At 41.1% G+C, this 27897-nt stretch overlaps 2 protein-coding genes across 2 annotated transcripts in view; one reads left to right on the forward strand and one right to left on the reverse strand.

Annotated features, from left to right (window-relative positions):
- nt5dc2 (5'-nucleotidase domain containing 2) overlaps positions 1–5660 on the forward strand; it is a 33873-nt gene extending 28213 nt beyond the window's left edge. The window contains exons 11-14 of the mRNA XM_062970047.1: positions 798–884; positions 3294–3434; positions 3671–3735; positions 4337–5660. Coding sequence (XP_062826117.1) covers positions 798–884; positions 3294–3434; positions 3671–3735; positions 4337–4598 — 555 coding nt within the window. The 3' untranslated portion in view covers positions 4599–5660. The remainder of the gene's footprint in view (positions 1–797; positions 885–3293; positions 3435–3670; positions 3736–4336) is intronic.
- Positions 5661–10589: 4929 nt separating this feature from the next.
- Positions 10590–27897, reverse strand: part of stab1 (stabilin 1) — a 135753-nt gene continuing 118445 nt past the window's right edge. The window contains exons 59-69 of the mRNA XM_008105146.3: positions 25923–26116; positions 24849–24993; positions 23880–24013; positions 22566–22731; positions 22325–22431; positions 20501–20620; positions 18378–18524; positions 18074–18193; positions 13113–13256; positions 11628–11735; positions 10590–11324 (exon numbers count right to left, since the gene is read on the reverse strand). Of these exons, the coding sequence (XP_008103353.1) occupies positions 11268–11324; positions 11628–11735; positions 13113–13256; positions 18074–18193; positions 18378–18524; positions 20501–20620; positions 22325–22431; positions 22566–22731; positions 23880–24013; positions 24849–24993; positions 25923–26116 (1442 nt within the window). The 3' untranslated portion in view covers positions 10590–11267. The remainder of the gene's footprint in view (positions 11325–11627; positions 11736–13112; positions 13257–18073; positions 18194–18377; positions 18525–20500; positions 20621–22324; positions 22432–22565; positions 22732–23879; positions 24014–24848; positions 24994–25922; positions 26117–27897) is intronic.

Here is a 27897-nt window from a genome sequence, read left to right on the forward strand (position 1 = left end):
TAGTGTCATCCAAAGGTATTACACAGCCAAAATATGAATAAATGTCTCCAGGTTTTCTTAATTGAATTCTGTGGGAATTAATCTGGGAAAAGAGGAAAGGTTTTACAGACTTGTAACTAATCTAATACATGTCCTACATATGCAAAAGATCCAATTGGGAATTACTTTGGTCTGTTTGTATCGCTTCCAACTGCCTTTATTGCAAGACTTTGACGTAGAAATCAGCAAGTTAAAAAATTCCCAGTTTCAGTGTGAGCACTAAATTACTGCTTAGCAAGGGTTGATTTTGAGTTTCCACTGAACCCGTCAGTTCTTATGTCACAGTGGTGAGTTTCCTAATGTTTGAACTGCCATTTAAACAGGAAAAAGTGGCAATCTTATACCAGGAGTAGGCAACTTCTGTGATCCTTACAAGATTCTTGTGAGGATAAAATAAACAGGAGCCTGAGATACCATTCAACTATAAATCTGGCTATTTATGACCCAGGAAACGGGCAAGATATTAAATTGTATAGCTAATGGGATTACAAATTTGACTTTGAAAAGTTCCAATTTTTCCTAATTTGACAAAGTTCCCGTGAGAACTCCTTAAGCCTTTAGCCATGGAAATGTATTAAATAAGCAGCTTAGTATGAACAAATGTTTTTCCTTTGTTTCCTTGGCTCACCAGGAAAATCAAAGTACTTCGAGGCTTATTTTTTTGACCTTTTCAAGGAAGGCGTGTGGTGTTTTTTCTTTCAAAAAGAAATTGAGCATTTAGTTTATTCTCACGTCCTTTTGTTTTTACTTCATTCCAGGGCAATCTGTTTGACTTTTTGAGACTAACAGGTTGGCGTGGATCCAAGGTCCTTTATTTTGGTGACCATTTGTACAGTGACCTTGCAGTAAGTACTGCATGGGATTTTCTTCTGTTGTTTATGTCTGTGCTTTTTGTGTTCTCTGCCTCCAACTAGAATCTAAGGAAAGTTTCCTTTATTCCCCTTCCATTGTATTGATCAGCAACATACATTTGTAGTAGGGAACATTCTAAACTTTATGGTTTTGTTTCTTCCTCTTCTGTGTGGTAACAACTGTTAAAAAGCTGCTTTTTCCATTCACCTATTTCTGACCAGTGATAGGACTAACTAATCAATATCAAAAGAGTTCTCAGTTAAATTTAACATTTTCTGAAGAAAAAGGGCAATTTAATTGCCTCTTAAACTTGATTGAGCTAAGATACTTGAAAGCAAATTAATTGTAGAATTAATTAATAAATTCTAGAATGTTCAGTCAAGTAACTTAAATCAACCAATGTTATGTTTCCCAGCTGGTTCTGTAATACATGTAAATGGCTTTTGGAATCTTGGGTTTGTTTGTTGTTTTAAAAAAGCATGATTGCAGCATGATAATTTAGCTAATTCTGAGGTCAAAAGATTAAAAGAAGCCAAATAATGCTATGAGCAGCATGAAAGGCTGGACCAGAGGGTCTTCTTTGCATGCAGGTGGCCCTTCTGTATTATATGCCAGAGATTCCTCATTTGTCCTTTTGAAAACTGAAGTTCATGTAACTGCGTTAAAAGCATATGGAGCTTAACTCTAAACTTCTATGGAAGAGAAAAAGTGTGTGTATGTATATATAATTTTTTCTTTCTCCCTTTTATCTTTTATTTTTCCTACTTTTCTTCATCATTATGTTCCCCCACTTTCACTGTATTGGAAAACATTCGTGGGCGCAACTACCTATTTACTATTTACTTTTTGTATATTTATGTGTTTATATATATGTATATGTGTGTGTGTGTGTGTGTGTGTATATATATGTGTGTGTGTATGTGTGTATATGTGTGTATATGTGTATATGTATATATATATATATTGTTCTCCCTGTTTTTAAACAAATAAAAATATCATTGAAAACTGAAGTTCTTAACCAAAGGGCATTTTCTGGGGTTCACATGGGAATCAGTAAACCAAAGAAAGGGGAAGATTAAGAGAATATAACAGAGGAGAAAGGGAAGGAAAAGGATTTGGGTATGGTGGATGAGAGATGGAAATTTCAAAAATGTAGATGGTATTTTCCACCTTCCTTCTGATATGAATGTTAGTGCCAGCTTTGGACTAAAACTTGGCGGTGGCGAAGTGTGTTAAAGCACTGAGCTGCTGGACTTGCAGACCGAAAGGTCCCAGGTTCAAACCCCCGGAGCGGCATGAGCTCCCGCTGTTAGCTCCATCTTCTGCCAACCTAGCAGTTCGAAAACATGCCAATGTGAGTAGATCCGGCAGGAAGGTAACGGCGCTCCATGCAGTCATGCTGGCCACATGAACTTGGAGGTGTCTACAGACAACGCTGGCTCTTCGGCTTAGAAATGGAAATGAACACCAACCCCCAGAGTCAGACATGAATGGACTTAACATCAGGGGAAAACATTTACCTTAACAATTATATATTTCATCCTTCTTACATAATTGAATTAGCTTTTTGGCACATTAATAATTAACTAAAACTAAATGCTTTACTACTGACTTTCCAATTCCTAGTCTTGATTCAGACTCAGACAGGTTTCTAGTTTATGTCAAAAGGCTAAGGTTTCCTGCAGTCTTCTGCTTTTGACCCCTTCCAAAATTAGAGTTTCAAATTAAAGCTAGTATTTTCTCTTGAGTATTTGTTTAGAACCTTTCCTTTTTCATAAGAAGATTTGCAAAACATTAATATCCTACCACCATCCCATAGTTAGAACCCATCCTCTTCCTCTTTATGAGAAGAAAGTGTGGGGTGGGGGGCAGTATTTCTTCATTGAACTTCATTCCAGAGACTTTCATTCACATTGCAGTAAGTTTATAAAGTCATTTTCTTGTCTGTCTAATGTGAATTGCCTGAAGTGAACAGATTAGTAATTTTGTAGGTTGGATGGACATATGCATGTACATCTGTTCCTTTTGTTTTGCTGATTGAATTGTTTCAATATGGGTTAGTGACTGGGATCCTGCCTTAGGACACATATCAATGGAGACATAAATACTTCTGCAGATACCTATTGCAGTGCGTCCAGCTACAGGTAAGGAGCTGAACAAGTCCCTGTTCTCCAACAACGCAGAAGTGATTGTGTTGGGATGGGATGCATTGCTCACAAGGTAGGTTTTGGAAGACTTTTGGTTGTTGTGTGAAGATTTCCAACCTGTGCAGTGAACAATAATGTGAATGGTGATGCTGTGAGATGTATGAACAGGATCCCAGTCATAACTGTAGGCTTCTTAGGCTCTGTAGCATTGTTTAGTGCCATTGATTAATCTGCTGCCTTTCCCTGTTTGTTAAGGATCTCATGCTCCGTCATGGTTGGAGGACAGGAGCCATTGTTCCAGAGTTAGAAACAGAAATACGGATCATTAACACAGAGCAATATATGCATTCTTTGACTTGGCAGCAAGCTCTTACAGGACTTCTGGAAAGAATGCAGGTGATGAAATAGACTGTTGAACTGCTTGATTTATTAATGGCCTGTATCTGACTTGCCACTAGAGTGATTACATTTCCCATGACTTTAAACTAAGGAAATTTTTATTCTGTGTATATTTTTCTCTGTGGTTAGAAAGTGATATAAAACTGCAGCTGTCATTATATTTATCTAAACATATGTTTATAGTGAATAGTTACATTTAAATTAAATCATGATGCCTTTTGAATTTCTTTTAGATGTATCAAGACGCAGAATCTAAGCAGGTGCTTCTAGAATGGATGAAAGAGCGACAGGAAATTAGGTGAGCTTTCTTGGAAAAGAATCACAAATTGCAAACAAATTTGTGTCTTGGTTGAACAGAAAATAATTCTATCCAACTGGCCTTAAAATGTGTATGGTCTTTCAAATGTTCTGTTTCTTGGGCAAAGAGCGGTCAGGCGATTTGCCATTGCCTTCCCCTGAAATTTGGCTTTCCGAACCTGGCCTTCCTTGGCACTCTCTCATCCAAGGCCTGACCTTGATTAATGTCAAAGATCAGATGGATCTGGAGCCTTCTGCATGTTAGGCTATTACAATATTTAATTTGGAACTAATTGTGACTTGCAAAATGTCCTGGTGTGGAAATCACTGTGCCTCCAATATTACAGTCTTTGCACTTTACTTTTCAGTAGAATTGAATTCATGCAGTTGGGAAGTTCATTGCTAAAATAAGTTTGTTCGAACACAACACCAGGAATTTTAATCTCCTCCTCTGCCAATCAAGCTTCCCTTTCAAAACAAAATTCAAAGGGTATAGAACAACTTGTTTTAAAAGAAGATGCCAAGCGCTTGTTTTAATTGGCAAATGTATTACTGGTCCAAACATGAGATTTACCTGCATGACACCAAATTCTTTCTTTTAGGTCACTTTCAAAGAATCTGTTTAACCCCCAGTTTGGGAGCATCTTTCGTACTTTTCACAATCCAACCTACTTTTCTCGAAGACTGATTCGCTTCTCTGACATCTACATGGCATCAATTAGTTGTTTGCTGAACTACGATGTGAACTTCACCTTTTACCCTCGGCGAACCCCTCTGCAACATGAAGCTCCCCTCTGGATGGATCAACTCTGTACTGGTTGCATGAAGACACCATTCTTAGAGGAAATGGTGCACATCCGGTAAAAGGCATCCAAATATGTATGTTAATAACATTGCTGTGGTATTCACTGTTGTATGTGAAAAGCTCAGCTGCTCACTCATGGACTGCAACTTGGTTACTATGTGGCCATCACTATAATTGTCCTGCCGGCAGTTCCTAGAGAATATAACTGAGATAACTGAATGCAAAGGTTATATAAATTATATATTTGAAATACTTCGTTGACAAGAAATAATCATGGTTGGATTAGGATTTTTTTAAAAGGGAGTGTTGTTTAAAAGGAGATTCCACCCAAAATTCTGTCAGCGCGGTTTGGATAAGCACACATGCAGCAGAAGATCCACGTAGGAGCACTGGTACCAGTAACGAGGCTTGAGACTTCAGCTATCTATAAACAGGTTTACTGGTGAACGGAAGACTCTCACAAGACGATATACATACAGACAGAGTGCAGAGAGCAGATAACCAGAGAGAGAATACAGGAAGCAGAAGGCTATATATATATAAACACCTCTGCTGTATGATGCAACACTCAGTTAACTCTTTACACACTTGCACACTTGCATAGTGGACAGCAGACAGTGCATGATGCAATCCCCAGCTCACATTGCATCATTATAACTCAATTACATTTAAACAAAACTCTATATACAATCATTCCCACTTCAACAAATTCTTCCCCCTAAAATAGATTCCAGACACTTCAAAAACTAATTATTATTATTATTATTTTCATGTGTTGCCTCCCTCTCCTAACAATTCAAGGCAGGATTATATACGATATGTATCCCTTTTTTAAAAGGCTAGAACTAAAAGTGTTTTGGGATATATGCATATACCTACCGTATATACTCAAAGATAAGCCAGGTTTTTCAGTCCTTTTTTTTTTTTGAGCTGAAAAAGCTTCCCTCGGCTTATAATGGGGTCAAGGTCAAGCCGGCAGCAGAGCCTGGAGGCCATGGCTTGCAATAGATGACCTATTTTTCTCCCTTCTTGGTGTGTTTAATTTTCCAAAGCCTCCCTCGCTCTGAACCAAGGGAATGTTTTGAAAAGGGAAAGGAGGGGGAGAGAGGCCTTGCAAGTCAGGAAGAAGAAATACATATATCCATTAATCTTATCAAAGCATTTCCCCCTGAAATCTTTGTTAATCTCTCCTACAGATATAGAGGCATTTCCCCTGTCAAGCCTTTGCAATCCAAATGTACCTATATATCTGTATCTATCTATGAATTTTCCCCTCATATGTTTGCAGGTCTTTGCAAATCCTAGATACTTATAGATATCTAGAGATTTCCATGTACCTGTACATCTTATCTATATATATGCATTATTTTTATATATGAATTTTCCCCTCACATGTTTGCAAGTCTCTGCACATCCTATATAGATATAATTATCTATCTATATAGAGATGTCTAGATATATATATAGATAGATAGATAGATAGATAGATAGATAGATAGATAGATATGTTGAGCATGCAAATATTACAGGGTGGAAATGCACACATACACACACACACACATATGTGTCCAGATATGAATATAGATTTATCGGGCTTGCAAATATTTCAGGGGAAATGCACACACACACACACACAGATTGAGAGAGAGAGATGTCTAGAGAGCTATCAACATAGATATATGGGGCTTGCAAATATTGCAGGAGGGAAATGCACATATATAGAGAGGGGATTTGCAAACGTTTCGGGGGAAATGCATAAGTGAAATTAGTATATATATATAATGATAACTCTCTCTCTAGCTCTGCATTGTTGATATAGGCATTGAATGTTTGCCTGTTACTGTTGGAAGCTGGCCTGAGTCCCCATGGGGAGATAGAGAGAGCGGGAGACAAGAAGTATTTTTATTGTTATTTTTTTTTAAGTTATTGTTGAGATTATATTGTTTTTGTTGACCCTGCTTTTCTACTAAGAGAGCTAGTTTACTGTTTTTCTTTGAAATATGGTAAATATTCAAAAACATATAACTTACTGCTGCCTCAATATAATTTTATTGGCATCTATTTTTATTTTGAAATTGATCTTTAGCTGCTGCATTTCCCACCCTCGGTTTATACTCGAGTCAATAAATTTTCCCAGTTTTCTGTGGTAAAATTAGGTGCCTCGGCTTATATTCGGGTCGGCTTATAGTCGAGTATATACGGTAATAAGGTATCTTGAATATCCATGCCTCCCACCATTTCACAGAGCCTTATTCCTCTCTCCTGCCTCTGTCTTATTCACTAAGGTGATACGAGAGAAGCTCTCCGCAGAATGGTAACATCCGGGCGTCCCCCGGGCGACGTCTTTGAAGACGTCTGATTCTCTCTCACCAGAAGCGACTTACCTCAATTTGCTTATGGCACAATTAAAAAAACAACTTGTGTACTGTTTGAGAAACAAGGCTAGAAAGAGATTGAAGATGCATAAAATCGAGGGAGCCCAAGTGTCTAGCTCAGTGTGAATCCACACTTCCTGTATTTCAGATATTTTTGTCTCTCTCCAGCCTTCCTCGTCTCTCAGGGGACCAACCAGTCACCTGCTTCCACCTTGCAAATGGGTAACCAAGAGTGCTATTATTGCCTCCTGGAAGGCAGATTTGGGTAACTGGTGGTAACAGGTTTGGATTTTGGAGCATTTCAGATTAGAAATCCTCAACTGTAACAACTGGTATTTGCAAAAATTGCTTATGACATGCAAGCCTGTTGAGCCATGTTATATTAGTAGTGCATAGAATATAAATTGTTCACACTTTCATAGGAATAACTCCAAAATTAAGGCCTTGGCCATCTTGTGTAACATCCAGATCAATTTCACTGTACAAACTACACAATATACTAGAGTTGCTGCAAAAGTCATTGCAGACATGCAAGTTTTAGTCAACTCACAACGCACTTGAAACACATTTAGATAAATGTGAAGGTGTTGACTCGTTTATTTTTCATAGAATCATAGATAGTAGAGTTGGAAGAGACCTCATGGGCCATCCAGTCCAACCCCCTGCCAAGAAGCAGGAAATTGCATTCATAGCACCCCCGACAGATGGCCATCCAGCCTCTGTTTAAAAGCCTCCAAAGAAGGAGCCTCCACCACAGTCCGGGGCAGAGAGTTCCACTGCCGAACAGCCCTCACTGTGAGGAAGTTCTTACTAATGTTCAGGTGGAATCTCCTTTCCTGTAGTTTGAAGCCATTGTTCCGTGTCCTAGTCTGCAGGGCAGCAGAAAACAAACTTGCTCCCTCCTCCCTATGACTTCCCCTCACATATTTGTACATAGCTATCATGTTTCCTCTCAGCCTTCTCTTCTGCAGGCTAAACATGCCCAGTTCTTTAAGCCTCTCCTCATAGGGCTTGTTCTCCAGACCTTTGATAATTTTAGTTGCCCTCCTCTGGACGCTTTCCAGCTGAGGGCAACTAAAATGATCAAAGGTCTGGAGAACAAGCCCTATGAGGAGAGGCATAAAGAACTGGGCATGTTTAGCCTGCAGAAGAGAAGGCTGAGAGGAGACATGATAGCCATGTACAAATATGTGAGGGGAAGTAATAGGGAGGAGGGAGCAAGCTTGTTCTCCACATTTTTGAAGAATTGATCATGGTAAAACGAATAAGCATAGGATCAAGACACTAGATTGAGTTTATTCTCAACTTGCCTGGCCTTTATATGTCATGCTGTGTCTCATTTATGGCTGCTACTCAAAATTAAATGTTTATCATTAAGAAACATGTCTCTCCACTAGATCGTAGACTGTATGCCACTGGATTACACTTTATATTTCAGCAAACAGTGAACTGACCAGTGGAAAACACTGTTTATGACTTCAGCTAATGTGGTATAAGCATTGTAATGGCATCACTTAACTTTTCACTTTGCAATGAATGTGTATATTACCATTATATGCTGTAGTGAAAAGCATATGTTTTAAACATGGGGTGGTATAAGTGTGACTCCAACTAAAAAACACATGTTTAAGCTGTTCAATTCTATATTCATATTGTATTATTTCAAGCAGCCAAGAACAAATAGATACATGTTAATACTTCACTTGACATAATAATGAAATACACAATATGTTCTTCATCTTCATCCCTGCATAGATGTGTATATAAAATTATTATGATATTCAGTCATTCATCCTTCCTATATTTACATCTGTAGCCAGGATACTTTTTAACCTGATACAATTCACTATTAAGGCCACATTATGTGGTGTTCTGGTGTTTGAGTTAACTTTTTCATTCATCTCATTCAAGAGGTTACTTTAAAAAATATATAAGTCTTACCTTTTAGGCCAAGCCTAATTTTGGTATTCCCCTCCTTCTTTCGTTGTACCCCAATCATGAGCCAAATGCATCCAATTAGAAAATCCTCTCTACACCATTCTAGCATGAGACTCAACTTAAATGTTTTAACTTTGTTCCTCTATACACTAATTATGGAACCCCTTTCCACTGGAGTCTTGTCAAACCTGACGAGCTTCAGCTGAGAAAGGTCTTGATATTTCAGTCTGGCTGAGCTGGACAAATGCTACTTTAGCCAGTTATATCCACGAGTATTGTTTGAAACTAAATCATGATTAAATAAAACTGCTCAAAATGATTCCAGAACCATAAGGAAGTCAAGAAAGGTGTTTTTTTGTCAGGAAGCAAAAAACAGAGTAAATAAATTGACAAAAGCTTGAACATCATCCCAATATGATACCAAAGAAGCCTTACTGCCAGATTGTGTGGTCATAATTTGTGATTCATGACAAGGTCATATTTATAGCTTTTTCTGTAAAGTGTGTTACATGGTGATTCTAAGAGTAAAATAGCAACCTTTTTGTATTGCACATTTTATTATATTTGTTGAAGAGACTTCAGAGTTCTGTTCATTCATCTGAAACATGTCATTAAGAAGTCCGTGCTTTTGCATAATCTCTGCTTTGAGCAACAGTAGATGCCTCACTATTTACATGAAATAAGTTTTTTATTTATTAAAAGGAAAGCCTTAAATCCACTAACCAGGATCAAAACTTGATCTCATTTGATTCATCTACCTATTTTAAATGTGCCAAGTTTTTGCTGTGCAGAAATAAATAAGATGGCAGGACATTTTAATTCTGTCTCTCAAAACTATTGTTGGTATAGCATTCAACATCTGTTACATCATACTTTAAAAAAACAACAACAACCTGGGATCAAACGGCAACTTTTGATAATTTATATTGGCTTGGCATTCCTATGAAAGAGGAAACTAACACTTGAACAGATGTTGAAAATATTGGTTATGTTTTGATTTAATATGTCTGAGCTGCCAGGACAACACTTTGCTAGCAGAAAAGTTCTAGTACGGTAGACTCCGATTTTGTGAAGGTTAGGGCTGCAAGAACCCATAAAAGTGGAGAATAAACACTTGTTTTATTTACACCTTTCTAGGCATCTCCAGGTTGATCACCAAGTTGCCCTGGAGGTCCCTGGAGGACCTAGAAAAGGCTTATTAAATTGCGAAAAAGCAAATCTGCAGGTGTTAAACCTACAAATAGAGGACTAACCACACTACCATCTTTGAACTTTAAAGTAAAGCAGCATTTCAAAAAAAAATGGTTAACAATCAAATAGATTTTTTGGAACTGGCTAGAGTAGCTAGAACAGGCTAGAATCCAGTTAAAGTATTTTGTACCTACAACAGCATGTGTAGCCATTCATTCTTGTTTCATGTTTGTGTATTCAATAGAGTATCAAATAAACATTCTATAAGATTTGTGGTTTTCTATGCATCATTAAAATTTCAAAAATTTCTGTTCATTATGAAGTAGAATAACATGTACTATTTTTACAAAAATAAAGTGTTTCACTGTGGAATAATGCCACTTATTTACATGAATATTATGCAACTTTTCTTTGTGTGTAAAGAGAGTACACATCACAAAATCTAATATTTAATTGTAAGATATAGCCCATATTTTTTGCTGTAAATGTCCTCACTGTAGCCAGTTGCATTAACACATTCATATACTGATTAAGACTAATCAGAAGTTTAATTCAGATTGGCAAGACTTGCTCGACCTTTATTTTTTATTTTTTTGCAAACATTTGACGTTCTCAGTACATATAATTCAGTAAGATTACAAACCAGGAACCACTATGATTTCAGAAAGCCTAATTATTTCATTTATTTAAAGTAACATACTAAAAATATAAACAGAAGGCTCAGTAGTGCAGTTTCAGAGTAAAGTTACAAAACTTTTCATCCCTGAATTTAAGGTTGTATTAGCCCACTGACTATTCCCCACTGACCAAACACATTCCTGAGTCAGGATACTCCCTAAGCATCCTGTGCATAAAACGTGACTTTTCAGGCCCTTCCCTTCCTATTGCAACTTTACCCAAAAAGACATTTCTGAAGGTCTGGCCTCCCAAACACATACGAGGGGCCTGCATTAAGAGTAGAGAAATGCAGAAGACCCCATGTGTATGCAAGTGCAAAAGGCTCTTTGGATCCTGAGCCCCTATCCATGACATTAACAAGAGAATGGAACTGAGGTAACCTTAACTTCTTCCAATTAATCCAAAAACCACTTGTCAATTTCTCTCAATTGCATGGGAAATGAAGACATCTTAGCAGTCTGTAAGATGCAAGATTACGGTCAGTTCCTTCTGCACAGCCCAGCTTCTGGAACAGCGTTTCCTGCTTACAGTGCTGCTCTGAACCCCTTAGTAGTGGCCAAGAATTCTGTGAGCATCTGAAAGGTCTTCTCCTTGGAGAGAATCCTGAAACCAAAGCAGAAATACACATTAGACCAACTAATCCAAAAGGCCCAAAATAACACACTGTACTCCCTGTACTCTTGTAATATGGGAAAGCCAGTTCATTATACTGTACTAATAGAGTCTGCATGCTAACAGATGCCACAGGGATCTTGCAGTGTCTAAGCTCATACACCTCAACCAACTTAAACATCACATGTACAAGTGGATGAAATTTGGAGGGAAACCTGCTTTCATAAATTGTAATAGAATTCAGCTACACCTAAGACAAATGTTCCAGCATAATATGACATTCAGGTACGTTACCTCAAATGGCTCATAGATTGAGCTGTCTGCCCCATAAATGGGATTTGGAATGGAAACCAAGTGTGGGCTCCTTTCCTCCCAAGAAGGCTCTTCATCCTCCAGCTCAGCCTGAAAGCAAAAAGAGGAAAACACATCTTTAAGCTTAAGGGGAGAATTTAACTCTACAACTTGTACTTTCGTCTTGAGACTTTTAGTTCATATCATTGACTCAAATAAGAGTAAAGCTAAAATGTAAATCAGTAAGAATGAATTGTCAAACTTTGTAGGTGGAGGAAAGATTGCAGATGTATCTATGTTGTTGAACTATAACTCCCATCATCCCTGAGAAGGTCAGAAGACACACTGAATGCTAGATTTCACTCAGTAAAGTGAAGAAAAAAGGGTGTTTGTTGCTCTCCTTTTGGGTGCTCTAATTATTTGCTTTTTGTTTTGGGAAGAAAATAATTTCAATCACATCCAGGGATGATGTAAAATTATCCTAAGTTGGGGCTGCAGTAAAGGTCTGGGAGTGTTTGGGTTCCTGTGCAATCCTCGGTACCATATCTTAGTTCCCATTCTTTTCTGAATGTCTGAGCAGAGAATCAAGACCAAGATCTGAGATTGACTTTGAAATAAGCATATTTTTTCTAATCTTAAAGTTGTGTTTCTGATATATCATGTTACCCATGGGATCCAGTATCATGAGTTCATAACATTATGTAGCACAATTTTTGTTCCTGGGTCATAAATGTCATTTCCTAATTGGATCGATCATAAAAACATGGGGAAAGTTTATTAAACTGCAAAAACTTTGTTTTTGTGGGACATCTTACAGCACATTTTGCTATAGTTTTTCAATTAATATTCCATCAAATCTCAACCAGTTCTACATAGTTTGTGGACAACGTTTCTGGAGTATAACAACTACCAAAGTAAGTACTGCACAATTAAACAGAAAATAACACTTTCAAACCAAGAAAATGTTTTTTTCAGCTATTGTTACATAGTGTAATACTGAACTGGTAACCATTCTTTTGTCTTGAATTTCACTCTTGTTCTAATCTTGACTACCATTTGTCTTGACTTCTTTGTTGAATGATAGATGTCAACCTTCCATGAAATGCTTATGTGTCAGTTTTGTATTTCATGGGCTTTCCTTTCCTGAACTCATGCTTCTCTCTCCCTCCTTACCCCCCCCCCCCACCATGTTCATTAATCCATTTAATAGAAATTATCAATTTTTTGACTTAACATTCAACAATTGAGTCTTGTTAGGACCTATCAATAAGATCCCACCTTTTGTCTCTCTCCCCTCCCTGCCCCAGAACAGTATGACTACCTATAATTGCTGGGGGTGCAATGTTGCCAGCTTTTATGTTCACAAGTGACAATACTATATATGCAACGATCTTGCAGTAATTTTGCATCAATGAGCCATGAAACAAAATATTAAATGAGTTGACGCTTATCGGTAATAGAAACACAAACAGAACCTTATGCAAATACCTTAAAATAGCGAAACTGGAATCTCTGGTTCATTCTTTTGAGGCAATAGTAGGTCACTCCAGCAATAGCCACACATAGCACTATTACAGCAACAATGCTCACACCGATTGTCACAGCAGCAGATGATTTTACATGATCCGTAGCCTGCAAAAAACAGCATTCTTGTTTTGACATGGTAACAGCATTTTAACCTGGTTAATCCTAGCTCACTGAAATGAGTCCTTAACTATGAATGTAAATCTAGACCTAATTAAAAAGCAAACATGCATACATTATTTAGGAATACACTATACAACCCTAAACAAAGTCACCCATGTAGTTCGATATAGTAAACACACTTCTAAATTAAAGGGGCAATGTCAGAAGAAGTTTCCCTTTGCTTTTCATTAGCTTTTTGTGCCCAAGTATATTGTGGGGAAATGATGGCTCTTTTCTCCAAGTGGTTCACTCAGACAGAGCACCTGCCATTCATTTTGCCTCCCCTGGGGTTGAGTAAATAGGCTCTATGTTGACCAACACTAGGCAGACTTGTGGCCAGTTCTTACTTCAACCATTCCAGAGGTAGGTAAAGAACAACAAAACAAATATCTCATTGACTTAACAAGAGAGGCTAAAGGTCTAACATGCACTTGACCTCATAAATATTGCAATGTAACAACTAAGTTAGAATCAAAGCAGCGCTTTTCTCCTGAGTTCTTTTGATAGAGTCACTGTTGCAAACTGTCTATTCCATCTGACTATGTTTATCTTACTCATTGTTATCTCTAACCCTATCTCTATTCTAGGGTTTCCTATCTTGGCTCTGTCTTAGTACACATTCCTGTCGGCTTCTTGTTCCCGTCAGACAGCTGAAGAGTCAAGCCTCTCTTTATATATTCTTCCCCCTCAGCCCTCTTCCTGCATATCATTTGACAAGCCATGACTAGCTGACTCCACTCAGGCCATGGAAACTCAGAAATTAACTCTTTTCCACTAGGAGGATTTTCCCACTGCATTTACTTGGGAGATAAAAGCAACTCATTATTGTTTTTAGCTCTCCGTGAGCCCCTCTCCCTGTGAGTTTTATGGGAACCTATGAACTAGACCCCCCTGTCTTTGCACTGTGCACTTTAGTATCAAGCTAAGGAGGGGGGGGGGGAGTTACAAAGCTTTTTAGTGCACTTTATTCTAGTAACTCCTAAAGGGGGGGGGGGGAGAAAGGAGTGGCTTGTCTACAGCTATAGCCAGTGTTAGCCAGATGTTAGAGAATAGGGAGAGGGGCCATGTAGAGGGAGGGGGGATGTCCACTAGCCAAGGAGCCCCCATTGAAGTTATTCAGGGGAGGAGGAGGTGCGGGAAAAGGAGACCAAAATTAATTCGGCCTAGGGAGAGATTTCTTGTAGATTTAAAACGGTCTCCTGATATGGTAAATTTGGATATCCGGGCTGGCGGTCCCTCCGGACTAAAGATGGTGCTGTTGAACGCCAGGTCTGCAAATGGAAAAACCGCAATTATCCAGGATCTTATCCTGGATGAACGGGCAGACCTGGCGTGCATAACGGAGACCTGGCTGGATGAGGCGGGTGGGGTCAATCTCACCCAACTCTGTCCTCCTGGGTACTCCGTACAGCACCAACCAAGATCCGGAGGGTGGGGAGGCGGAGTCGCAGTGGTCTACAAGGATTCCATCCCCCTGACCAGGTGCCCCATCCCACAGTCAACCTTGTTTGAATGTGTCCACCTGAGGGTGGGTGACCGGGACAGATTAGGGATTCTGCTAGTGTACCGACCACCCCGCTGCACTACAGTCTCCCTGCCTGAGCTAGCGGGGATGGTCTCGGGCCTGGCGTTGGAGTCCCAGCGGCTTATTGTGCTGGGGGACTTCAATGTCCATGCGGAGACCACCCTGACTGGCGCAGCTCAGGACCTCATGGCCACCATGGCAACCATGAGGCTGTCCCAATTGGTATCTGGTCCCACCCACAGAGCAGGGCACACACTTGACTTGGTTTTCTGCCAGGGATGGGAGGAAGGTGGCGGTGTGGAGGAGCTCACCATCGCTCCTTTGCCATGGACTGACCATCACCTGATCAGGTTTAGACTCACTGTGCCCCCCAACCTCCGCAGGGGTGGAGGACCTAAAAAAATGGTCCGCCCCCGGAGGCTTATGGATCCGGATAGATTCCTGATGGCTCTTGGGGAGTTTCCCGCTGCCTCGGTTGGTGATCCTGTCGATGCTCTGGTTGCCCTCTGAAACAAGGAGGCGACTAGGGCAATAGACACGATTGCTCCGGAACGTCCCCTCTCAAGTACCCGAGCTAAACCATCTCCTTGGTTCACCGAGGAGTTGGCAGTGATGAAGCGAAAGAAGAGGGGTCTAGAGCGCGTGTGGCGTTTGAAGCAGAACTAATCAGACCGAGCACGGCTGTGCCTTTATTTAAAGGCATACGCCGCGGCAATAGATGCTGCTAAGAATGTTTTCTTTGCAGCTAATATTGCGTCCGCAAAGAACCGTCCGGCGGAGCTGTTCCGAATTGTTAGAGGTTTGTTGAATCCCATCTCTCAAGATGGGATCCCTGACAACTCGGCAGCCCGCTGTGAAGCATTTGCTCAGTTCTTTGCGGACAAAGTCGCTCTGATCCGCTCTAGCTTTGACACCATATTAATGGCAGCTTCCGAGGATGTAACACGAGCACCTGCTTGTCCTATTTTGATGGATTCATTTCAATTGGTTGAGCTTGAGGATGTGGACAAGGTGCTTGGAGAGGCGAGGGCTACCACATGCATCCTAGACCCCTGCCCATCCTGGCTGGTGAGAGAAGCCAGAGGGGGATTGGCCGAGTGGGTGAAGGTGGTGGTGAATGCCTCCCTTCGGGAAGGTATTGTTCCAGCGAGCCTTAAATTGGCTGTGATCAAACCGCTGTTGAAGAAGCCATCACTAGATCCCACTCAATTGGACAGCTATTGGCCTATTTCCAATCTCCCCTTTTTGGGCAAGGTCCTGGAACGTGTGGTGGCTGCGCAACTCCAGGCATTCTTGGTTGACACTGATTTTCTGGATCCGGCGCAGTCTGGCTTCAGGCCGGGGCATGGTACCGAGACAGCCTTGGTCGCCTTAGTCGATGATCTACGCCGGGAACTGGACAGGGGGAGTGTGTCCCTGCTGGTTCTGCTGGACCTCTCAGCAGCCTTCGATACCGTCGATCACGGTATCCTTCTGGGACGCCTCGCGGGAATGGGATTTGGAGGTACTGTTCTGCAGTGGCTCCACTCATTCCTGGAGGGTCGGTCCCAGATGGTGTCATTGGGGGACGCCTGCTCGGCCCCACAACCGTTGACTTGTGGGGTCCCGCAGGGGTCAGTACTGTCCCCCATGTTGTTTAACATCTACATGAAGCCGTTGGGAGAGATCATCCGGAGTTTCGGGGTGCGGTGTCATCTGTACGCAGATGATGTCCAGCTCTGTCACTCCTTTCCACCTGTCACTAAGGAGGCTGTTCAGGTCCTGAACCGGTGTCTGGCCGCTGTGTCGGACTGGATGAGGGCTAACAAATTGAAACTGAATCCAGACAAGACAGAGGTCCTCCTGGTCAGTCGAAGGGCCGAACAGGGAATAGGGTTACAGCCTGTGTTGGATGGAGACACAGGTTCGCAGTCTGGGGGTCCTCCTGGACTCATCACTGAGCCTGGAGCCCCAGGTCTCGGCGGTGGCCAGGGGAGCCTTCGCACAACTCCGCCTTGTGCGCCAGCTGCGGCCGTTCCTTGGGAGGTCTGACTTGGCCACGGTGGTCCACGCTCTGGTTACAGCTCATTTGGATTACTGCAACGCGCTCTACGTGGGGCTGCCTTTGAAGACGCCCCGGAAGCTCCAGCTAGTACAACGGGCGGCAGCCAGATTAATAACTGGGGCGGCTTACAGGGAGCGTACTACCCCCCTGCTAAGCCAGCTCCACTGGCTGCCAATATGCTACCGAGCCCAATTCAAAGTGCTGGTTTTGACCTACAAAGCCCTAAACGGTTCTGGTCCAATTTACCTGTCCGAACGCATCTCCTCCTATGAGCCCACGAGAACCTTAAGATCATCCGGGGAGGCCCTGCTCTCGATCCCACCGGCCTCACAAGCACGGCTGGTGGGGACGAGAGACAGGGCCTTCTCGGTGGTGGCTCCTCGGCTGTGGAACTCCCTCCCCAGTGACATCCGGCAGGCTCCATCCCTTTTGGGGTTCAGGAAGAAGCTGAAGACCTGGCTATGCGCGCAAGCGTTTAATGAATGAACTCAGTTAGCATTGACATGGATCGGATAAAGGTTTTGCACAAGGTCTGATGGATGATTGGTATATATATTTGGTGTTGCATTGTTTTAAATTTTTATATATTGTATTTTACTATGTTATTTAATTATTTTAACTGTTTTACTCGTATTTTATTGTATTATGTACTGGTAGTGATCCTACCAGTTGTGTAAGCCGCCCTGAGTCCCCTCGGGGAGAAGGGCGGGGTAGAAATATTCGGAATAAATAAATAAATAAATAAATAAATAAATAAACTCAATGTGCAGAATTTCAACTAGGTTGTGACTCTATTATTATCCCTGATCAGTTGTTTATCATTCTGTATTTTCCCACAGAAGGCTGGATCCAGTTATGTTCATGCGAATCAAAGGTTGCTTTTATTCATGCAAAGTGGCCTACCTCAAACTCTTAATTCATCTGGCCTGCTTCGGCCATCCCATACCACTTGAGTGGGGCCCTTAACTCTCAGGAGTGGCTGTACAAATGTATTGCCCAAGGAAGTTCCTCTTACTTTTCTGTATGCTGCCCAGTATTTCACAGATGGGATGGATACCAATTATTTGAAAACAATAACACCTTAATTGTTTCTTTGCAAAGCACCATCCTTCCCACAGAGCAAGCATTGGAAACTCTATGCCATCGAAGAGGAAAGGAATAAAAAGTGGATTCATTTCAAGCTGGGTGACGAACCTGCTCAGGCAGCCGACGTTGAAGAGGTACCTTCAAAGGTGTCTGGATAGCGTGAATAATCCCATTGGAGGCCATAATATCCCATTTAACGATCACTGTATTGTTTATCATCTTCAAATCCTGAGTAGCAAGCATGGAAACAACAGCAACAGCCTTCAGAGTTAACAACAATGAAGCACAGCCTCAAACAGTTTTAAAAACTATGAAGCAATTAGCCAAAAGGGGTATTTTCAAATTAGACATTATCAAGGTCTTCCTGGAAAAATGTAATAGCGTGTCTGTCCAGTTATGTATAGATACTTACGGGGTACTGTGTGTTATTCCCAGAATCTGTGATGGAAAGGTTAAATCCTGCTTGGGAAGGTATAACAGTGCCAACTGTGAGATTGACGCTCCAGAAGAATACATCACTCACAGATGCATGAAGCTTCAAGTCATTCAGTGTTAAAGACTGGGAAAACAAACAGAGGTTTTTGATCCATTTAAGGTGATTTTATTGATAAGAAAAAGGAAGAGAAAAAAATTATAGCCAACTGCATTCTAGCCAACTATTTAGCTCTATGAACCACAAAAAGTATTATAAGCTCTGCATACAGAATTGGGGCAGATTTTTTTTGTAGAGACTGGGCATGGTCTTCCTACAGAATGTCATTACTAGCACGCATATAACCAGTGACTTGTGGAGTAGTAGTCATTAGCCCACATGGAAAATTAAAGAAAAAATCTCACCTACAGAAAAAATGTAGCAACCTCAATATGGATATTAAGATTTGCTGTAGTGTGTCTTAAAGTCTTTTCTGATTTATAGCAATCAAAAGGCAAACTTATTACAGAGTGTTCTTGGCAAGATTTGTGCAGAGAGAATTTGCCATTCCCATCCTCTTAAGGCTGAGAGTGTGACTTGCCCTAGGCCAACCAGTGGGATTCCTTGGCCGAATAAGGATTCAAACCCTAGTTTCCAGAGTCCTAGCAAAACACTCAAAACACTATATCATGCTACTGCAAGGGTGAGCTTGATAAAGAAAAGAGACCAGGTATTTGGCAAACAAAGGGCTCATTGAAACACTAAAGCAAAGTCATGCAAGGGCAGTTTAATTTTGTATTTACATGTTGAGTAGGTGGCTTTTTACCAGAATTTTTTGTGTGTGTCAAAAGCAACTTGAGAAACTGCAAGTTGCTTCTGGTGTGAGAGAATTGGCCATATGCAAGAACGTTGCCTAGGGAACGCACGGATGTTTTACCATCTTGTGGGAGGCTTCTCTCATATGGGAAGCTGGAGCTGACAGATGGGAGCTCACCCTGCTCCCCAAATTTGAACCACTGACCTTTCGGTCAGCAGTCCTGCTGGTACAAGGGTTTAACCCATTGCTCCACCGGGGGCTCCTCAACCAGAATGAAGCCCAGCATAAAGCTGGCTACGTGTTCTTCCCTCTGTTTGGACAGTTCTGGCACTAAAATGAGTCTCTCCTTGTACTAGCACACTGTGTGGCTTGAGCTATCAGTTGCCTTTCTTTTGCAGTCAATTCAAATCACATTCTGAAACTAAACACACGCTTTATATTTGTTCAACCCTACCTTGAAAATTCCTTCTATAGTTAGATCAAAGGATCTATTTTCAAAGGGAGAAGACTATTTTAAGTTCATGTCTTTAGCTAAAGCTTTGGAATGTGAGTAGGTATATGTCTGTTGATCCTCTTCAATGCTATTTTCTGGCAAATCTATTACTGACATGTTTAGCTGGTGCACAGAAAGGGACTGTTTACTTAACTGATGTCACAGGCTTTCCTTGGACAGGGAACATGAGAAAGTCTACCCTAAACTTGAAAATCTACTTTGGAACTTTATGGAAAACACACACACACACACAGACACAATGTTTAAGCTATATAGTTTCTGTCAAGACTTCCCTTAAAGAATCTTTACAATACCTCTTTGGTAAAAGTTGAGAATTCCCAGCTACTGCTGCAGATATTGACTCCCTCTAGATCAGTGGTTCTCAACCTGGGGTCCCCAGGTGTTTTGGCCTACAATTCCCAGAAATCCCAGACAGTTTACCAGCTGTTAAGATTTCTGGGAGTTGAAGGCCAAAACATCTGGGGACCGACAGGTTGAGAGCCACTGCTCTAGAACTATAATTCCCAAGTTTCCATAAGAAAAGGTAATAAATATTAAAACCACAACATTTCTTCTAGACTTCACTCTCCTAAGGAGAACAATATTTTCATTATTTTTGATGATAATATCAGGTGTTTTGCTCTAATGAATGAATCTTTGAAGGATTCTTATGGTGCATAATGATGATTATTAATTATAAACTATAAAATTACTTAACCTTCCACCTTCCCCCTCCTCTCCAAGATTATACCGGTGAAAAAGGATGTAATGCTAAGACAACTACAGTCAATGTGTCTGTTCTACAGCTCTTACCATATTTTCCTTGAAGCCAGAGTTCAAAGGTATGAAAAGGGTTTTGTAAGTGGTGTCTGTAGACAGGAAATCTAAAAAGTCTGCTCCATCCTGGGTGGAATTGGCATGATCCAATAACAGCTGAAAAAGAGGAAGCAAACCTCATGGTTAACTTCTCAAAACCAGCCAAAATTTTAACACTTTTGCCCTACTGGCCCAAGCCTTTTGAAAATGAAAAAAACAAACAACTAAAATGAAATTGGAAGTTAAATAATATGATTAAAAATTCTACCCTCTCCCAGCCCTGGCCTATTAGTATCAATGTGTCCAACTGAAATTACACCCATAAGTAGTTCCGTAAAAGATAGACTCAATCAATTTATTAATGCTCCAACCAATGGTCATATGCATTAAAGAATAGACTCAACACACACATAAACAGTTTTCTTCCAAAATGTCCCCATAAATAAAAAGAACAAAGAGGTCGCTAGCTATGTAGTCTTCCTGTCAGTGTAAGGACCTTAACATGCCATGCTGCTGCTGCTCAGTCATTTAGTCGTCTCCGACTCTTCATGACTTCATGGACCAGTCCACGCCAGAGCTCCCTATTAAACTGCTATTATTCCACTTTAACTACCATGGTAACATCCTATGGAATCCTGGGTTTTGCAGTCTAAGGTGAGATATTTAGAACTGCCAGCCAAAGAGCTCCTGGGCCTCGCCAAACTACAAACCCCGAATTCTACAGGATGCTCTTATGGCAGATAAAGTGGAAATGCAATGCTTTAACAATATAGTGTGATAGAGCTCTAAGTGAGGGAAAGGGACACCTCTCTCTAACTGTTCTTTCTCCCATGTAGCCTACAATCTACTCCACAGGGTTTCCCAGTTCTTTGGGAGGCCACATGGCCAAGGAAAAGCAGAAGAGAGGCCTTCCCTTCTGCCCCGTCTGCAGGGCATTATGCCTTGGGAGGACACAGGAGCGGGTCTTCTCTGATGGGGCACCCCCATTATGGAGCACCCTCCTTTAGGAGGCCAATTGGTTGACAACATTGCTGCCATTCCAAGACCAAGGGTTTGGAGAGCAAGCCCTATGAGGAGTGGCTTAAAGAGCTGGGCATATTCAGCCTGCAAAAGAGAAGGCTGAAAGGAGACATGATGAGGGCCATGAATGTGAGGGGAAGTCGTAGGGAGGAGGGAGCAAGCTTTTTTCCTGCTGCCCTGGAGACTAGGATGCAGAACAATGGCTTCAAACTACAGGAAAGGAGATTCCATCTGAACATTAGGAAGAACTTCCTCACTGTGAGAGCCATTCAGTAGTGGAACTCTCTGCCTTGGAGTGTGGTGGAAGCTCCTACTTTGGAGGCTTTTAAACAGAGGCTGGATGGCCATCTGTTGGGTGTGCTTTGAATGTAATTTTCCTGCTTCTTGGCAGGAGTTGGACTGGATGGCCCATGAGGTCTCTTCCAGCTCTATGATTCTATGATTCTATAATAAGTGAAAACATAGTTGACCACAAAACTTTAACAGCGCAATTCATTTTATACAAAACCTTGAACGTTTAAGCTTCCTTAGTCCTTCAAAGTTATTTAGATTATTTCCACTGCTTTAAATTAGTCAGGTGGGTTTTATTGAATGCCACCAGAATTGAAACATTTTAATATACATTTTAAAAATAGTTCATTGTACTGAGTTTGAGTGACATCAACAACTATGGTAGTTAGCTCATTTCACTAGCCATCTTTTAGACTTCACGTATCCAAGAATCTTGAATATACAAAGCTCCTAAATTGCAGAGGTTGCCTATCCTTGTCATTGAAGCATGCATATGAAATTACCACTTACATTATAGTAGAGTGAGAAGTTTGCAAACTGGCCCAGCACTGTCAAAACATTTCCAATGCAAGTATAGCCGTCTCCAATGAACCCTTCTTTACAACTACAACGCACATCTGGCAGGGAAAACAACAAGAGTTAGATGTAGCGGCCTGTGGAGGCAATATAACATTACAATTTTTGCAGAAATTTGCATGTCACTATTACTTACTAGAAAAGAAAATATTCAACTCATATTTAAGCTTCTCACCTTGAGCTCTGTAGCAGTAAGCATCCCATTGCTCACTGATGTTATTTCGATAACCATAACTCACAATTCCCACACGATGCCCGCCACACTTCTTACTTGGGTACACAGTTGGGTAGCCTGCGGTTCTGTTATGAAGCCAACCTACTATGCACAGATGGAAACCCATCTGAAGAAAGAGAAGGAGGGAGGGACTTTGATTAATGTCATAGAATCAGAGCTGGAAGAGACCACATGGACAATCCAGTCCAATCCCCTGCCCTGTCCTGTATTTCAGCCTGCCCACCACTTAATGTTTTTACATCTTTCATCACAATTCATCTTACCAGTATGTTGTTAAAGGCTTTCATGGCCGGAATCACTGGGTTTCTGTGAGTTTTCTGGCCTGTATGGCCATTTTCCAGAAGCATTCTCTCTTGACGTTTCACCCACATCTACGGCAGGCATCCTCAGAGGCTGTGAGGTCTATTGGAAGCTAGGCAAGTGGGGTTTATATATCTGTTGAATGTCCAGGGTGGGAGAAAGAACTCTTGTCTGTTTGAGGCAAGTGTGAATGTTCCCTCAGGCAGGAAGCAGACAGATTTTGAATCTACAAGGGCATTAAATGCTAATCAGGATGATCAACTGCAACATTTACACTTGCCTAGTTTCCAACAGACTTCACACCTCTGAGGATGCCTGCCATAGATGTGGGTGAAATGTCAGGAGAGAATGCTTCTGGAATATGGCCATACATCTCAGAAAACTCACGGCAACCCATCTTCCCACTGTGTTTGAACATCAGTTAAGCTGTTGTGTGCCATTTGGCCTGGAGAGGGTAGCATTTCATTTCCTTTGCATGTCATCTGCATGGTGTCATCACTCACATGCCAGGCATTGTGTAGAAACAAGTTCCATTGCTCTTACATTCAGGGTCATTAAAAATAGATCAACATCTACAATAGGATCATGTTCTGAAACAGTTTTACATTTGGGTCCTCAAGTTGAAGCAAGAGTAGCTAGGGACTTCCATCCAATAGGACTACTGAAGGGTTTTTGAGGCAGATGACCCAAAACGCTAATAAAAAAAAACGCAAACCTTGTGTTTTTTTTTCTCAAAAAGTGTTGTGATGGGAGAAGAGTTGCATATCTCAAGCCAACTAGAAGGCAATATGAATCAGGGCTTGGAATCATTGTTTCCCCCCCCCCCCCCCCCGATAATAACTCTCAAAGTTGTAACTGGAAATAACAGCCACTGCCTGGGGTTTTCCAGAAGGTAATGATTAGAGCTGTGAAAGGAGGTGAAGCCACTAAGCAAGACCCTGGTTGCGTTGTTACCTGCTGAGCAGCCGAAAGCTGTTGAAGAGTGGCCACCGTGGCCCCCTCGGCCCCACAGCTGGCTTCAGCATCTTGGTAGGTGAAGCTGTATTTTCCTTTAGGAGACTGCAGGTGGAAGACACCAACTGTTTTATCTGGAGAATGAGATACAATACTCATTTCAGTCCTTATTCCATTTGCACATGTTGGTCAGATTTGGGGACAGAAGAAAGTTTGGCATGAATACAACACAAACGATTATGGGCCAATCAGAAAAAGTTATTTGGACCTCTCATCCTTGTATATCTGTGAATTCATTCTAATGTCCAAAATACTTACTAGGACACATCAACAAATGTTTAGCTTGATATTATCATTTTAAATAAGGGGCATGATTTTATTATGCCATTGTATGTACTGTAATTGAAGCTGAATATCCATGGATTTTGATCCTGGAAGCAAACAACGGTGAATACTAAGGCTTCACTGTACTCCATTCTTTTGCACACACTCCCTTCAGATACTTAAAAATGGCTATCATGTCACCTCACAGTCTTCTCTTCTCCACACTAAATATACCCACCTTCCTCAGCTCTTGCTCATAGGGCTTGGTTTACAAACCATTGCTCAATGCTGTGTGGACATTTCATCTCAGAATTAACTAGACTGTGGATATCCCTCCTTATGCTAGTCAAAGAAATCCCATACAACACTAAGTAATCCCCTCCACCGCCTGGACCCATATAGTCGAATAACGTGTGGCATAAGGCAAGGCAATGTGCTCCAAACTATTTTTTTTTCCTGAGGCAAAATGGCACCTCCCTTCTCAAATTCATGTGCACTGTACTCTAGGCCAAACAAAATAAATGACTATTTGCTGCACTTTCTTTTATCTGGGGTGGCTGCCTTGCTTTACCTAATGATAGAGTCTGAACAAAGATCATCCCATAACATCATCATAGTTTACATGACAGGAGCCAATGCTGGTACCTTGGAAATGCAGGTCAGTACAGACAGCTTCAGCGTGGCACTGCCCATTCTCTTCCAGGCAACGATCAATGGGAGGGGTGGCTTCCTCTAAGCACTGGACTCCGTTGCCAACGTAACCCGATTTGCACTCACACCGCCGGGAATTCTGCAAGGCCAAAGAACACATGCATCATGCCAAAGAGAAAGAAGGTCACAAGCTTTCCACAAAAATACGCAGACATCAAACATCACCATTAAAAAATGACTCAATATCAAGCACAAAGATCACACCACAAAGGAAAAAAGTATTTTGAGGTCTCTGCCTCAGGATGGGCATCATGAACACTTCCAAATATTATAGGATTGCCATTTCCTGCATTCCTTACCATTGTCCATGCTGATCAGGGGTGCTGAAAGCAGCATTCAGACAACATTTGGAGGGCCACATGAATGTTATATGATGAAAATATAACTTTCAACTATTTGAAGATACAGAAATACAGGAAATGTACTTTACAAACATTCCCATGGGCTTGCAGCATATTTGCAATCGTTTTCAGAAGGTTATAGACCAGTGGCAGCTTCCTTGCTCGCTCCAAAATTAGAATAATTGCTGAGTCTGAAATGACCTAAGTATTCCCTGCTAAAAAGGATATGTTGATGAATTGCTGATGACGGATCTCCTTCCTCAGCGCTTCCTTATACTTGAAACTTTTGGTGAGAAAAGCTGCTAGTTTTAGCAAAATATAGACTGTAACAATCATCCTAAATAATGGATTTAGAAAAATGTAGTTAAACGCAGCCACACACTATTATTGTGTTGCCCAAAATTGTCTCCAAAACTATCATATGGTACATGGGGTTCACATTAAGCATAGGCATAGAATGATTAGGAGAAATCCTCTTATTGCTTCACCTCTCCACTTCTTATCCCATGGGGAGGAAATATTACAAAAGCCCACCAGGATGAGCCTACCAAAGGGATTACATGAGCTCCCTCGATATTTCTTCAGCCATCACCCAGTTTTCACTTCAACATAGTTTCTACTGTTGATGACCCCTGGGCAGAAGGAATCTTCCTCAAGGCATACTTACGGGACCAGTGCTGATACAAGTGGCATGCTCACTGCAGTCTCCATTATTTCCATCTGCACACTTGTCGATAGGGCTGCAGACGTAGCCATCTCCTTCATAGTCTGATAAGCAGCTGCATGAAACATCAATCCCAATCTGTGTGCAGTTGGCATAGTCACTGCAGCCACCATTGTCCTCCCCACACTGGTCGATCACTATAGCATAAAAAGGCAGTTCATTAGAGTAACACCTCCTGACCTGGTACCTGTCACTTGGGGATTGAGGTCTACCTAGAACAAGGTCTAGCTCAGACATGGGCCAGCTTTAGTCCTCTAGGTGTTTTGGACTTCAGCTCCCACAATTCCTAAGAGCTGGTAGACAGGCTGTTAGGAATTGAGGAAGTTGAAGCACAAAATACCCAGAGGGCCAAAGTTTGCCCATGCTTGGTCTAGCTGGTGCTATTTAAACTGCTTTGGAAGCAGGAATAAAGAGATTTTTTCACACTCATTCAGCGATAAGTCTTTTGAGAGTCCACCATCCTGTTGATTCTTTGATATTCCAGATTTTGGAATGTTATCGTGTTATGCATGCCATCAAATACATGGATGGAAGCATCAAATACATAAGTGGAAGCAGATTTTTTAAAAAAACATTTTAATACTCTCCCCTTTTAAAGGATGACTTTGCATTAGGGTAGTGGTTCTCAAGCTGTGGGTCCCCAGGTGTTTTGGCCTACAACTCCCAGAAATCTCAGCCAGTTTAATCCTACAACTCCCAGTTTAGGATTTCTGGGAGTTGAAGGCCAAAACATCTGGGAACCCACAGGTTGAGAACCACTGCATAGGGCTCAGTTTATATCTTTAATTTGGGGGAAGAGTATTGCAAAGAGATAGAAAGCAAAACATTCATCCACCTTTGCTCAGGGGATTTGTGTCGTTTCCGAGCTGTGTAGTTTCTGAGTTGTATGGCCATGTTCTAGCAGCATTTTCTCCTGATGTTTCACCTGCTGTGGCTGGCATCTTCAGAGACACATACTTTGGATTACCTTAATACCCTGCTTATTGGTAAGCAATCAATTAATTTAATAAGGCTCGAGATGTGTATAAATGAATTGTCTTCAACATCTGTGTAATTTTGATGGTCTTCTATATGAAATCCCACCCCTTATGTCAATTTCTAAGCTAACAAACACTAGATGTTCACAAGACTTCTGTCCATAACGTGCTGCTCTGAACCTTTGAAGATGCCAGCCACAGATGCAGGCAAAACGTCAGGAGGGAATGCTGCTAGAACAGTCTGAAAACTACACAAATCCCCAGTAATTCTGGCTGTGAAAGTCTTTAACAACACGCTTTCGCTCAGCTTGGGACATTCTAAAATGTTCTGGAAAATATATCAGATATAGTGGAATTCCATAAAATAGACTGGAATTCGACAAGGGCAATCACATAAGCATCTCTGTTTGGAAGAGATGTAGAATACAAAATCAAATAGATACAAGTATCTTCTGAAGTGGTGCAAACAGTACCAAGTAGGGAAAGAACCTTTAAATTTTCTGTTTAGGACAAGCAAGGACTCCAATAATAAAAGCAAAAAATCATTTATGAAATTGGTTAGGAAGAAAATTGTATTCACAATCAGTAGACTGCATGGTTGCAACCACCAAAGAAAGGTTTGGAAAATTTAAACTAGATTGTACATTTCAGCTCTCCCTCTGGTGATCTAGAGCGATAATTGGTCTCATTGAAGTGCTCAATCATAAAATGAGGCTATTAGGCCTCACATCTCATGACAAACTGGCTTATATTTCATATTCTCTTACTTTCCTTGGAAAGCGTCTAACAAGCCTGTGATACAGCAATACAATTCCAGTCTTCTGTTGTAAGAGCCGCTTTTGTAATGACCAGGTCCAGAGTGCCTTGACAAACAGCAATGTAATTTTTTAAAAATGCACATGTTGACAACCAAGTAGTCAATAAAATTGAGCAACAGGGTA

Source organism: Anolis carolinensis, chromosome 2 (genome assembly GCF_035594765.1).
Source record: "Anolis carolinensis isolate JA03-04 chromosome 2, rAnoCar3.1.pri, whole genome shotgun sequence".
In the NCBI taxonomy this organism is placed as follows: domain Eukaryota; kingdom Metazoa; phylum Chordata; class Lepidosauria; order Squamata; family Dactyloidae; genus Anolis; species Anolis carolinensis.